The sequence below is a fragment of the Mustelus asterias genome, chromosome 14, assembly GCF_964213995.1.
Source record: "Mustelus asterias chromosome 14, sMusAst1.hap1.1, whole genome shotgun sequence".
NCBI lineage: Eukaryota > Metazoa > Chordata > Chondrichthyes > Carcharhiniformes > Triakidae > Mustelus > Mustelus asterias.
Window position 1 is genome coordinate 38,542,912 of NC_135814.1, and position 13,266 is coordinate 38,556,177.

The 13,266-nt window shown below is 43.1% G+C and overlaps 1 protein-coding gene across 1 annotated transcript in view; it reads left to right on the forward strand.

Moving 5' to 3' along the window:
- The window catches only part of LOC144504023 (mucin-13-like), a 65,367-nt gene that overhangs the window by 26,271 nt on the left and 25,830 nt on the right, over positions 1-13,266 (forward strand). The window contains exons 10-12 of the mRNA XM_078229174.1: positions 6,023-6,046; positions 10,793-10,816; positions 12,175-12,198. Coding sequence (XP_078085300.1) covers positions 6,023-6,046; positions 10,793-10,816; positions 12,175-12,198 — 72 coding nt within the window. The remainder of the gene's footprint in view (positions 1-6,022; positions 6,047-10,792; positions 10,817-12,174; positions 12,199-13,266) is intronic.

Sequence of the window (13,266 nt, forward strand, 5' to 3'; positions counted from 1 at the left end):
TCCAGTTATATTCCCTGAAAAGGAATGGGTCAGGCACACCAATCCTGAGCATCCGTGTTGAAAAATGAGTTAGAAGTTAAGGTGAAGATGAAAAACTACTGATGACAAATGTCAATCTGAAAATACAATTGAGAACCAGGTTGAACAAAGAAGGTTCAGAGGGGAGGTGAAAATGCAAATGAGAGAAATGAAGTGGGATTATAAGGAAAGACTGATTGCCAACACAAAGGGAATCCCAAAGTATTTTATCTGCACATAAGTAGTGAATGGATGGTTAAAGGATGAGGAGGGCTGATTAGGGACCAAAATGGTGCTTTATTTTTGAAGGCTGCAGGCAAGGATGAGGTGTTAAGTTAATACTTTTCACTTGTCTACCAAGAAAGCAGATGCCATCCAGTCCATGGTGGTAGAGGAGGAAAAGGGTTCAAAATTGATGATGACAAGATACTGGATAATTTGTTGATGTTTAAAGTTGACAAGGCACTGGGATCAGATTAGATGCATCCAGAAGGGAGTGAGAGTGAAAATTGCACGGACACTGACCAAATTCTTTCAGTCTTCCCTAGACTGAGGGGAGGTGCCAGGGGACTGGGGAATTGCTAATGTTACACCCTTGTTCAAAAATGTTTGTAAGGATATGTCCAACAATTACTGATCAGTTTCACTTTGGTGGTGGGGAAGTTTCCAAAAACAATTATTCAGGATAAGATAAATAATCACATGGAAAAATGGATTGATTAAGAAGAGCTAGCATGGATTTCTTAAAGGAAAATTGTGTTTGTCTAACTTGCTGGAGTTTTTTGGAGATAACAGAGAGGGTTAATGAGGGTAATGCTATTGATCTCGCGTACTTGGACTTCTAAAAGATATTTGATGCAGCGCCACACAACAGACTTTTGAGAAAAGTTATAACTTTTGGAATAAAAAGAACAACAGTAACATGGATATAGGACTAGCTGAGTAATAGGAAACAGTGATTAATGGCTAATCGTTATTTTTGGGGCTGGAGAAGGTTTGTAGTGTAGTCCCCCAGGTGTCGGTATTGGGACTCATGCTTTTCCTTATATATATGTTCATATTCCAGATCTTGGTGTGCAGCAGACAATTTTGAAATTCGTGGATAACATAAAAATTGGAAGCAATGTAATGTGTGAGGGTGACAGTGTAGAACTTCAAAAGGGCACAGACAAGTTGGTGACATAGGCAGGTAGATGTTGGATGAAGTTCAATATGGAGAAGTGCGAGTTGATTCATTTTGGTAGGAAGAACATGGGGAGACAACATAAAATAAGGGTAAGAGCAAGGAGGTTATACTGAACTTGTAGATGACACTATTTTGACCTCAGCTGGAATATTGTGTACTATTCTGGACACACCATTGAGGAAAGATGTAAAGGCATTGGAGAGAGTGCATAAGATGTTTACAAGAATGGCTCCAAGGATGAGAAACTTCAGTGTTGAAGACAGATTGGAGAAGTTTGGACTGTTGTTATTGGAGAAAAAGGGGCTAAGAGGAGATTTGATAGGGATTTTCAAAATCATGAGGGGACTAGAGCAAGTAGATAGAGATAAATTGTTCCCATTTGTAAAGGATGGTGAACGAATGGGCAGCAAGTAGTTTGGGTCTGGAATGCACTGCCGAGAAGTGTGGGAACTTAATATCCATGGATATTTGACTTTTCAGAAAGACAGGAAGGAAAGAAAAGGTGGTGGGGTAGCACTGTTAGTAAGAGATGAAATAAGGTCAGTTGTAAGAGAAAATCTAGGCTCAGATGATGTAGAGTCCATTTTGTTGGAGGTATAAAACAGCAAGGGAAGAAGACATTGGTAGGAGTACTGTATAGACAGCCAAATAGCCACACATTAGGAAAAGGTAAATAATAGGAGCATGTAAAACGAATAGAACAATAATTATGGATGATTTTAGCCTTCATGTTGATTGGTTTAATCAAGTTGGAAAGGGTGGCTATGACAACAAACGGATAGAGTGCATTAGGAAATTTCCTAGAGCAATATGTGAAGGGACCAAACAGCAAACAGGCTACCTTTGATCTGGTAATGGCAGGTTTAATAAATGACCTCAGAGTAAAAGATCCCCTCGGTAGTAGTGATCATAACATGATAGAATTTAATATTCAGTTTGAGAGTAAGAAATTTGGGTCGAAAACAACTGTGTTTAACTTGAAGAAGGCAAATGGTATGTTGCCAGGAGGATTTGCTTGTAGGAATAGGGATGTTTTACTGCAATTATATAGGGTGTTGGTGAGGCCACACCTGGACTATTATGTGCATTTTTGGTGTCCTTATCTGAGGAAGGGTGTTCTTGCTTTAGAGGGACTGCAGGGAAGGTTTGCCAGGCTGATTCCTGGGGTGGCAGGTCTGTCATATGTAGAGAGACAAAGTCGGTTAGGATTATATTAATTGGTGTTTAGAAGAGTGAGAGGGAATCACATAGAAACAAATAAAATTCTAACAGGATTAGATAGGGTAGATTCAGATCGAATGTTCCTGATGGTGGGAGAGTCCAGAACTAGGTGTCATAGTTTGAGGATAAGGGGTGAACCTTTAAGGACTGAGGCGTGGAGAAATTTCTTCACCCAGAGAGTGGTGAATCTGTGGAATTCCCTACCACAAAAAGTAATTGAGGTTGAAACATTGTCTGATTTCAAGAAGGAATTCGATGTTGCTCTTGGGGCTGAAAGGGTCAAGGGATATAGGGGGAAGGCAGGATTAGGCTGTTGAATTTGCTGATCAGCCGTGATCAAATTGAATAGTGGAAGGGCTAAGTGGCTTACTCCTGCTTCTATTTTCTATGTTTGTTTCTATGTAAGTAAAGGGAATTATAGTGAAATGAGGACAGAGATAACTAAAGCGGACTGGGCGGAAAGACTGAGCAGGAACGACAGTAAGCAAACAATGGCAGACATTAAGGAGGAAATTCATGACTCTCAACAAAAATATATCCCAGTAAGGAGGAAAGATTCTAAGAGAGGGATAAACCAACCATGGATCACCAAGGAACTTTCTCCAAACTTGAACATTGTTGATATCATTATTGCAAATTAACATATAAAACATCTCTCTTACAGGAACATCCGCAGAAGGATATATGCTCTATATATATCCTTCTTGCTGCTGTTTCATGAATGATTGCTGAAAACCAACAATGTAATTGCTTGAATTTACCAATTTAGAAACTTTTTTAAGAATAGATAGATTCATTGGAAAGGGCAACAGTTTAATTTCTAATTCTACTGCCATTTTCTACACACCAGATCACATCTCATTTAAATTAATTTTGATAGTGCTTAAATAATGAAGCTAGCTTTGAATCTTTTTTCTTCTTTCATGGGACATGGGCATCGCTGGCTGGCCAGCATTTATTGTCCTTGAAACTGAGTGGCTTGCTGAGGGCAGTTGAGAGTCAACCACATTGCTGTGGCTCTGGAGTCACATGTAGGCCAGGCCAGATGATATCAGCAGATTTCCTTCCCTAAAGGACATTATAGTGAACCAGATGGATTTTTCCGACAATCGACAATGGTTTCATGGTCATCAGTAGATTCTTAATTCCAGGTATTTTTTATTGAATTCAAAATTCCTCTATCTGCTCTGGTGGGATTCAAACCTGAAGTTAAACCAGAACTTTAGCTGAGTTTCTGGATTAATAGTCAAGCGATAATACCACTGGGCCATCACTTCCACTTGAAACAAATAGAAACAAAGTGTGCTGCTAGCACTTAATAGGTCAGGCAACAACTGTGGCGATAAATAGAATTATTGGACAATTCTGCCTGCACTGCTGCCCTTTTTCCCTGTTATTCCTCCAATTTGCAGCATCTGCAATATTTTGCTTTTGTAACCTAACTTTGAATTCGGAACTCTAAATCTTATTATTTATTTAAATGATCAGCAGAAAAGAGGGACAATTGCCCACATTTCTCTGGTTCTTTCTTATTGTGAGCAATTTTGCATTGATAGAGCAGGAGAGGAGGAAATCTCACTCAGTATCAGACTTATAGCAAACAAAATATTCACCACTGCTCCAGAAATAAATCACTGTAGGGTAAGAAATCACAGGAAAATACATCATCTGAAGCAATGCACTAAACAGCCATTTCTTAAAGCAAACACAGCATTTAATGAGCATGCATATTCACTTAATAGGCAAGTCACGAAAAGATGGAGGAAGAGACTAGCACTGATATTTTGGGAAACAATGGGGGAATTTTATCTTTTATTCACAGAGTGAGGCACTGGTTGGGAAAAGTGACATTGAAGCTGCTGGCACCAACAATGGCCTTCTCTGTTGTATTGCTAGAAACATAGGCCGCAATTTTACCAGTTTGCCCCGCCCATCAATGGGCAGAGCGAGCCGGTAAAATCGCGTGACATCCGAGAAATCAGGATCACGCCTGAAATCAGGATCACGGGTGGGGCCAATGGGGGCAGGGCCTGTAGGGGGCAGAGCCTGGAGGGGACAAGGCCAGGCCAGGGCAGCCCAATTGGGGAGGGAGTGGGGGCCTGCTGCCGCTCTGCAGATGGTCGGTGGAGAGAGGGAGGGGGGCCTGCTGCTACTCCGCAGGCGTTGGTGGGGAGGTCACGGTCGGTCTGGTTGGCGGTGCGGGGTGCGGTGGGGTCTATATTTTTGGGCAGTGTGGAGCTCGTGATCAGCCGTGGACCCCTGCAATTGAGGGGGAGGACATGTGTTGGGGCTGGCTGCATCAGCAGAGGCCTGACAACTCTCTCTGTCTGTCAGGCCTCTGTTGTTGTAATTGCATATGTGCAGATACAGAGTTCTACACATGCGCAACAGCTCCCTCTGCTGGTTGATCAAGGTGGCTGGTGAATTAAGCCCCGCCCACTGTCTCCAGTAGCTAGAAATTGTCTAGCCCATTTTTTCAAGCACTATGTGAATAAGATTGGGAGTAAAAACTTGCCCCAAAAACAGATCTATAACTCTCCCATTTTCACACTAGCTGGACATTTAGAATTTTTCCCGTAAAACTTCGCTTATTGTGCAAAAAGCTTCAAGGGACTTGTCCCACAATGTCATGCTGATGGCGCGGGCTGCCAGCAACTTAATTCTTGAAAGATCAAGACACCATTTTTAAAGGCTGCCATAGAATACTTGAAATCCCTGCAGTGCAGAAGGATGCCATTCAGCCCATTGAGTCTGCATTGACTGTCTGAAAGAGATCTACCTAGACCTGCTCCCTGCCCTATCCATGTAACTCTGTGCATATACCATGGCTAATCCACTTAACCTACACATCTTGAGACACTGAGTGGAAATTTTGCATGTGCAAGCCACCTAACCCGCACGTGTTTGGACTGTGGGAGGAAACGGAACACCCGGAGGAAACCCATGTGGACACAGAAGGAAGTGCAAACTCCACACAGACAGTCTGGTATACAGAAGTTAAATGGAACTTTTGAAGGGCAGACTGAAGTCTCGCTTGCTGCCAATCAACACTCAGTTGAACATAGTTTGAGTGCTTGGCATCCTGAAAATTCAGGCTTATGTTTCTCAGGAAAGGCTAGTTTTGCCAGAAATTAAACCCAAAGCTGAATATTATTATTCTGATCATTTTTTAAATTCCCATTCCTAAATGCTTTTCTTAGTGCTGCTTCCTGATGTGCCAGGCTGAAAAGTAATTGTGGAATCAAGTGTATAGGAATATCCTGTAACTAGTGGAAGAGGCAAGTTGTCACTACACAGCAAATGCTGGCGGGGTACAAAATAACGATGATGCTGTCAGTCGAATGAACTTATGTTTGCCTCAAGTAATGGCCACTTAGTGTGTGCATTTCATGTTTTTAAAACCACTTCTCTATCAATTCCACAAATTAACAACATGTCAACGTGAGTGAACTTTGTGTGAAATAGAATTGCTGATCTCCCAAAAAATCCACAACAGCAAAGGTTATGAATGAATGTTTCTTCTAGAAATGTGTATCTAATTGGAATATTGTTGAAATGAGTGTTCCAAACTAACATATTAAAATATCTCTGTTGCAGAAACGTCCACATCCAACACTACAGGTACTTTCTATACATTTCCTTGTGGATGTCTTTTCAGGGGCTGAACCTATTGCTGTAGACTAATAATGAACGTACTTGAGTTTATCACAATAGATGGTATTTTCTTTCCTTGAGAGGAATTCCAGCCAGGATTTGAAACACGAGTATTTACTGAAAGTTTAGAAGCAATGCACCTCGTGTCGAGGTTTGAAAGGGTTATGAAATGTTCTTACAAATGTTCATTGAAATGAGTCAGTCATCCTGTGGATTGGGATAAATAGTTTCACTGAGAAAGTCAGAACCGAGATTTCTGTTTCTAATTCTTCTGGCCCAATGCCACATATCACAGAAAGTTCCCACTCACATGTTAATATTCAATGAATTTTGGTAATGATTAACTGACTCACCTGGATTTGGAATCGAAACAGAAATTTCTGGAAAAACTCAGCAAGTCAGGCTGCATCTGTGGAGAGAAACAGACTTCAGGGCTAGAATTTTATTTTGCTCGAGGGGGTGCACATCAGACCTGGAAGGATGTAAAATTGTGCAGGAAGACATCAGGCACATGTCGCGAGGTGATCATGTTCCTGGGCGGCACGGTAGCACAGTGGTTAGCACTGCTGCTTCACAGCTCCAGGGTCCCGGGTTCGATTCCCGGCTCGGGTCACTGTCTGTGTGGAGTTTGCACATTCTCCTCGTGTCTGCGTGGGTTTCCTCCGGGTGCTCCGGTTTCCTCCCACAGTCCAAAGATGTGTGGGTTAGGTTGATTGGCCAGGTTAAAAATTACCCCTTAGAGTCCTGGGATGCGTAGGTTAGAGGGATTAGCGGGTAAATATGTGGGGGTAGGGCCTGGGTGGCATTGTGGTCGGTGCAGACTCGATGGGCTGAATGGCCTCCTTCTGTACTGTAGGGTTTCTATGATTTCTATGATTTCTGTGCGATACTGTAGTTGATGGATGTGCACATGAGTCAGAAACATGCCTGCCAACAATCAAGAAGCCAATTTAAATTAATTAATCAGCAATTGACTGGGCTTTTACATTGCCCATCTGCCTATATGGTTGGCAGGCAGGCTGATTGGCCAGCTAGCATTTACATTTAAGCTGCAACCTCGATCCAGGGTGGGATGAAAGTCAGGGCGCAAAAAAAATTAACAAATGTGTCTGGGGACTGAGACCTGTGTGTATGATTGTGCTGCCTGGACATTTTTGGCACACATTTTCCACTGAGAATTATTTTTTTACAGCTTCCTCAGACAGCTCAGCACCAAATGTCCCCCCTGAGGGAGCACATCACAACCAGCAGCCCACAGCTCCCCTTCCTCAGTGCCCGCCCTCCCCTGCAGCACTCAGCCTTCCACAGAGTGCGTTTCACACGGAATGGCCAATAATTGGCTATTCAGTGAAATATTGCATTTACAACGCAATCTCGGGTGGGAGTGGGTTTCACATCCACCCACACCCATGCCAACTTCAGTTGTGCCCAGAATGTAGAATTCAGACCCAAGTCTCAGGTCGATTCTGCCTGACCTGCTGAGTATTTGCAGCATTCTCTGTTGTTATTCAGATTTCCCGCAATTGTAGAATTTTGCTTTGTAAACTGATTTTGAATTCTGTTTGAGAATATACTAGTCGTTTATTGGGCACCAAAATGTAGACAATAGTCCACAGTTTTCTGCGACTTGGTCATCGTGTACAATGCTCCATTCATAGTGCAGGATAGGAAGAGACCCTTCCTCGTGACTGGTCCAAGAATAAATTGTGCAATTTGAGATCTACCAGGGAAATATACCCTCAAAGAAGTCATCTGTGGAGTTACTTGTTATGAATTGAATTGCAATCAAGCTGGCAAATTGTTCTTATAGCACTAATGAGACCACATCTGGAGTATTGTGCACAATATTGGTCACCTTATTTAAGGAAGGATGTAAATACATTGAAAGCAGTTCAGAGAAAGTTTACCAGACTAATACCTGGAATGGGTGGGTTGACTTATGAGAAAAGGTTGGACAAGCTAGATTTGTATTCATTGGAGGAAGAGGTGACTTGATTGAAATGTATAGGATCCTGAGGGGTCTTGACAGGGTAGATATGGAAAAGATGTTTCCTCTTATGGGAGAATCTAGAACTTGGGGTCACTGTTTAAAAGTAAGTGGCTGCCCATTTAAAATGGAGATGAAGAAAAATGTATTTTCTCAAAGGGTCCCGAGTCTTTGGAACTCTTCCTGAAAAGGTGGCGGAAGCAGAATCCTTGAATATTTTGAAGACAGAGTGGATAGGATCTTGATAAGCAAGGGAGTTAATGTGAGAACACTGTTTAATGTGAGAACACTGTTTAATGTGAGAACACTGTTTAATGTGAGAACAGGTCCAATCAACTAAGAGGGTGGCAGTTGATGAAAATTTGTAGGACCACCTATTAAGGAAGAAGTGGAGATCCCTCAAACCATCCTTGTGAGGGATGGAGGTATAAAGAGATTGGACCCCAATGGTAAAGAGGAGACAGTTAGGACTAGGAAATTGAAACATTTCAAAATGACACAGGGCATCAGAACAATCATGGATAGAAGTAGGGAGAGACTAAACTAATCAAGGTAGCAAGGAATCAGTTCAGTGGGGCAGGAACAGGATGCAACTCAAATAAGCTCGGGCTTATTGGCTGGAATGACTCCAACTCCAGCAAAATACTTCTAGAAAAACAATATCAGGCGTGTAGGGCCAAAGGTTGTGGTGGAAAATTACAGCAAAGGAGATATAGCCTTCATGATTATAACTCTCTTTATAACTCATATGAATCGTATAAGTCATTTACTCTGAACATCGGGTAATATAAATAAAGGATACAATTCAAATTGGATACAGGAAGAGACCTGGGGTATATGTGTACAGATTGTTACAGGTGGCAGGGCAGGTTCAGAAATAGATTAAAATGGCACATGAGATTGTGAGCTTTAGAAATAAAGGCAGGATACAAATTATGAAGAATCGTAATAAAACACCGATTCAGTCACAACTGGAATATTGGCCGCGATTCTCCCACCCTGCTGTGCTGCTCAAGCAGCAGGGTACAGCCTGCCTGGCACCCTGACATTGCCCACTGGGCACCAGGCAGTGGCAAGGAGGCACTGGGCAGTAACAAGGGGCCACTAGGCAGTGCCGGGGTGGCAGGGATTACTGAGGGGATGGGGCCTACTGGAGTGGCGATTGGGGGGGGGGGGGGGGGGTACCCACTGCCATTCCGCAATGGGATTACTGGGTTGGGAGAGAGGGGGTGATTGGGGCTGGCCCAGTGGGGGGCAGGCGGGGTAGGAGGCAGGGGTTGGAGGTCATGTGGGCCAGTGACCGGTTGGGGATAACATCGGACAGGGCAGCGATGGGGAGGCTAGAGATGGGGGAGGGGGGTCAGTGTTCATGCGCCGATCTCCCCATTGACAGATCAGAACATGCACAATGGCCCACCCAGCACGCTGATTCCGGCCTTTCGAGCGGGATTCCGGTGTGGATCTCTCTGAGGCACTCCGTGGAGGACAGAGCGCCGGAGATTCACTAAACTCAGTATGCCCAAAAAACACTGGGAAATTCTCCCGTTTTCCCCCCTATTGGGCACTTCGTACTTTTTGGGCGGGATTCTATGTCCTCGCTCATCCCAAAACCGTAAATTCCCACCCGCGGTCAACAGACCTTTCCATGGTCCTCCCCTCGTCCGCTCGGATTCCCTATTGTGGGCGGGGCAGTAAAGTTTTGGCCGTTTGTGTCCAATTCTGAGCAATTTAGAAAAGATATGGTAACATGGGAAAGGGCAAAGGAAGATTTATGAGAATACATTTTGGGGTAAGGGACTCCAGTAATGTGGATAGATTGGAGAAACTGGGGTTAGTTTCCTTAGAGAAAAGAAGAGGATATTTTCTGGCAGTGATCAAAGTCATGAGGTGTCTGGGTAGAATAGATGGAGAGAAATTGATTCTTAATGGCAAAAGGCTCTAGAATCAGTAGCACAATGGCTAGCACTGCTGCCTCACAGCGCCAGGGACCTGGGTTCAATTCTCGGCTTGGGTCACTGTCTGTGTGGAGTTTGCACGTTCTCCCTGTGTCTTCGTGGGTTTCCTCTGGATGCTCTGGTTTCCTCCCACATTCTGAAAGATGTGCTGGTTAGGCGTATTGACCCGAACAGGTGCTGCACTGTGGTGATGAGGGGAATTTCACAGTAACTTCATTGCAGTGTTAATGTAAGCTTTACTTGTGACTAATAAATAAACTTTACTTTACTTTAGAATCTGAGGTCACTCATTTTAGGTGATTGGCAAAAGAACCAACAGCAACATAAGGAATTTATTTTATCATGCAGTGAGTGGTTAGGATACAAACACACCAGCTGAGAGTGTGGAGGAGGCAGATTCAAATGTGGCTTTCAGGAGGGAATTGAGTAAGAGAAAAGAAGAAATAAGGTATTCCTCTTAAGAGAAAAAAATCTGCTGGGCTACAGGAAAATGTGGCAGAGTGGGATGAGATGAGTTGCTCTGGAAGAGGGTTGACACATACACAATGGGGTAAATGACCTTCCTTTGTGCAGTCAGCCAGATTAATTTCTGATTCTCAAATGTATCTAATTCAAGGGAGCATTGCTTTAAAAGGAGTGTTCAATGCCCAACAAAAATTCACAAGAGCAAAGATTGGAATGGATGTTTCTTCTTCTAGAAATTCCTTCCAATTTTAGATTACGTTGATACAATTGTTCTAAACTAAGATTTTTTAAAAATCTCTTTTACAGAACCGAACACAACAAGCATTTCAGGTATGATCGTTGTGGTTGTAATGTCAGGCATTTAAATAATGGTTGAAAATATGTGCCATGCTGCCATGGAAATTAAGGATAGGAAAAAAATCAGTGTTACTACAAGTAACTGTAAACTGATTCAAGATTAAATGGTACAGACTGAGAAGTAACAAGAGAATATTTCCATAAGTAAGGCAGCTTAAAAGATAACTGATATTAACTAAAATGCAATCAAAGTTGAATTTAATTGTTCAGTTGTGAAACTAATAAAAAGATTTTCCCACAAAGAGAAATGGAGAAGTCCTGGAAATGGAAGGGTATATGGGAAGAGTAGATGGAATTCTTTATGGAAAAGGTTTTTATAATATGAAATGAAATGCCAGGTTCTACGCAACCCCCCCCCCCCCCCCCCCCACTCCCCCATCCCACTCATTGCCATGGCCATTTCAAAGGCCATGTCACTCCCCCCACCACCGCACGACACAAAACAGGAACCCCAGCCCAAGTTGGGCTCCGCAGAGGTCCAGTCCCGGCACAGGTTAGCTCAAGCTGTCAATTCCAGTTGGCAGCACCAACCCGTGCCACTGGGCAGTGTCAGGGCATTTCCCGGGCATGCCTCTCTCCCCCCAGATGCTATAGTGAACTTGGTACCGCCGGCAGGATCCCCTCTACTGTTTCCCATCTTAATAAAGCTGTTGCGAGCCTTGCCGACGTGACATGACGTCAGTGAGATTTGAATATTCAGTGAGGGGGGTATCATGTGACAGACAAGTAGGCCCTTTAATAATATGTAAATTAATTAGCAAGTGATAACGATCAGTAACCCTTTGCCTATGAGGGTGGGGCAAGTGGAGATGACTGATTATTCCAAAAGGAAATTGGGATAGGCACTTGAGAACACTAAATCTGCAGTGTAATGCGAATAGAGTGGGGTGGGGTGGGGAGGGGAAGGGAGGGGAGGGGAAGGGAGGGGTTGACCAAATTGTTCTGTAGAGAGCCAACATCGACCTGATGGGCTGAATGGCCTCCTTCGGTGTTGTATGAACTTATGAACTATGAGCCAAGGGAAATTGTTATGAATCAAACAAACAGAAAAATCCTATTTTTTGATGGAAGAGGTATTTTTCTATTGCACAGCGGATGTTAGTAGGATGAGTTCGAATGTAAAATGAAGATAATGCAATCAGCCTAATGAAATTCTGATTTTCAGACTCATCCAAATTGAGGGAGTGTTGTGTTTAGTAGAATTGTTTAATGTCCAATAAAGAATATCCAAAATAGCAAAGATTATGAATGAAAATTGCTTCTAGAAATTCATCATGAATATTGTTGATGCAGTTGTCTTAAATTAAGATTTTTAAATATCTCTCTTACAGTTACGACCGAACCTACCACTGCAGGTATATTCTCAGAATTTGATTTTGGCTGAAATGATTGTTGAAAACTAAAAATGAAACTGCTTAAATCCGTTACTAATTCTTTTTCCCTTTAGCAGCATCAGCCAGAATTGAAAAAGCAAGAATACACAGGCAAAATACTAGGGGTTGGTCTTGCTGCAAAGATTTGTGAGTGGGGCTCTTGTGGCACAGTGTGTAGTGTCCCTGCCTCTGACCCAGAAGCTCCCAGTTTCATTCCCACCCCAGGACTTGATGGCCAAGGAAGGTGCATTCATAACGTTATTAAACTGGTTGAGTGTCAACCTCCAAATCCTTGCAAACACACCAATGGCTGGCGAATTGAGCAGGAGAGACTCCTGGTCAGCTGCACTTGATGTTAAGAGGTGCCCCTTAAGCTGTAAGCCGCTGGCGACAGACGAGTTGGTATAAAGATAGCTATGATTATGGGAAGAGCGGGTCAGAGCAAAAGTCCTGTTGTGTGTAACACACATCCTGAGTCCCCAGAGCTTACTCACTATCTAAAAAGCACAAGTCAAGAGAATGATGGAATATGCTCCACTTGCCTGGATTGAACGCATATCCAACAACACTCAAGATGCTTGAGACCATCCAGGAGAAAGAACCCACTTGACTAACACCCCTTCCACAAACTTTCTCGATCACTGATGCACAATGGCAGCAATGTGTACTATCTACAATATGCACTGCAGGAACTCAGCAAGGCTCCTTAGGCAGCACCTTCCAAATCCATGGCTGCTACCATCTAGAAACACAAAGGTAGCAGACACATGGGAACACCACCACCTAGAAGTTCCCCTCCAAGTCACTCATCATCCTGACTTCGAAATGTATTGTCATTCCTTCACTGTGGCTGGGTCAAAATCCTTGAACTCCCTTCCTAACAGCACTCAAAGTATACCTGCACAACACTGCAGTGGTTCAAGTAGGTAGCTCACCACCATCGCCTCATGGCAATTAAGGATAGGCAATAAATACTGGCCTAGCCAGTGAAGCCCACATCCGATAAATGAGCAAAAAAAATTGAATATCAAGCAACCAGGGAGTCAATCG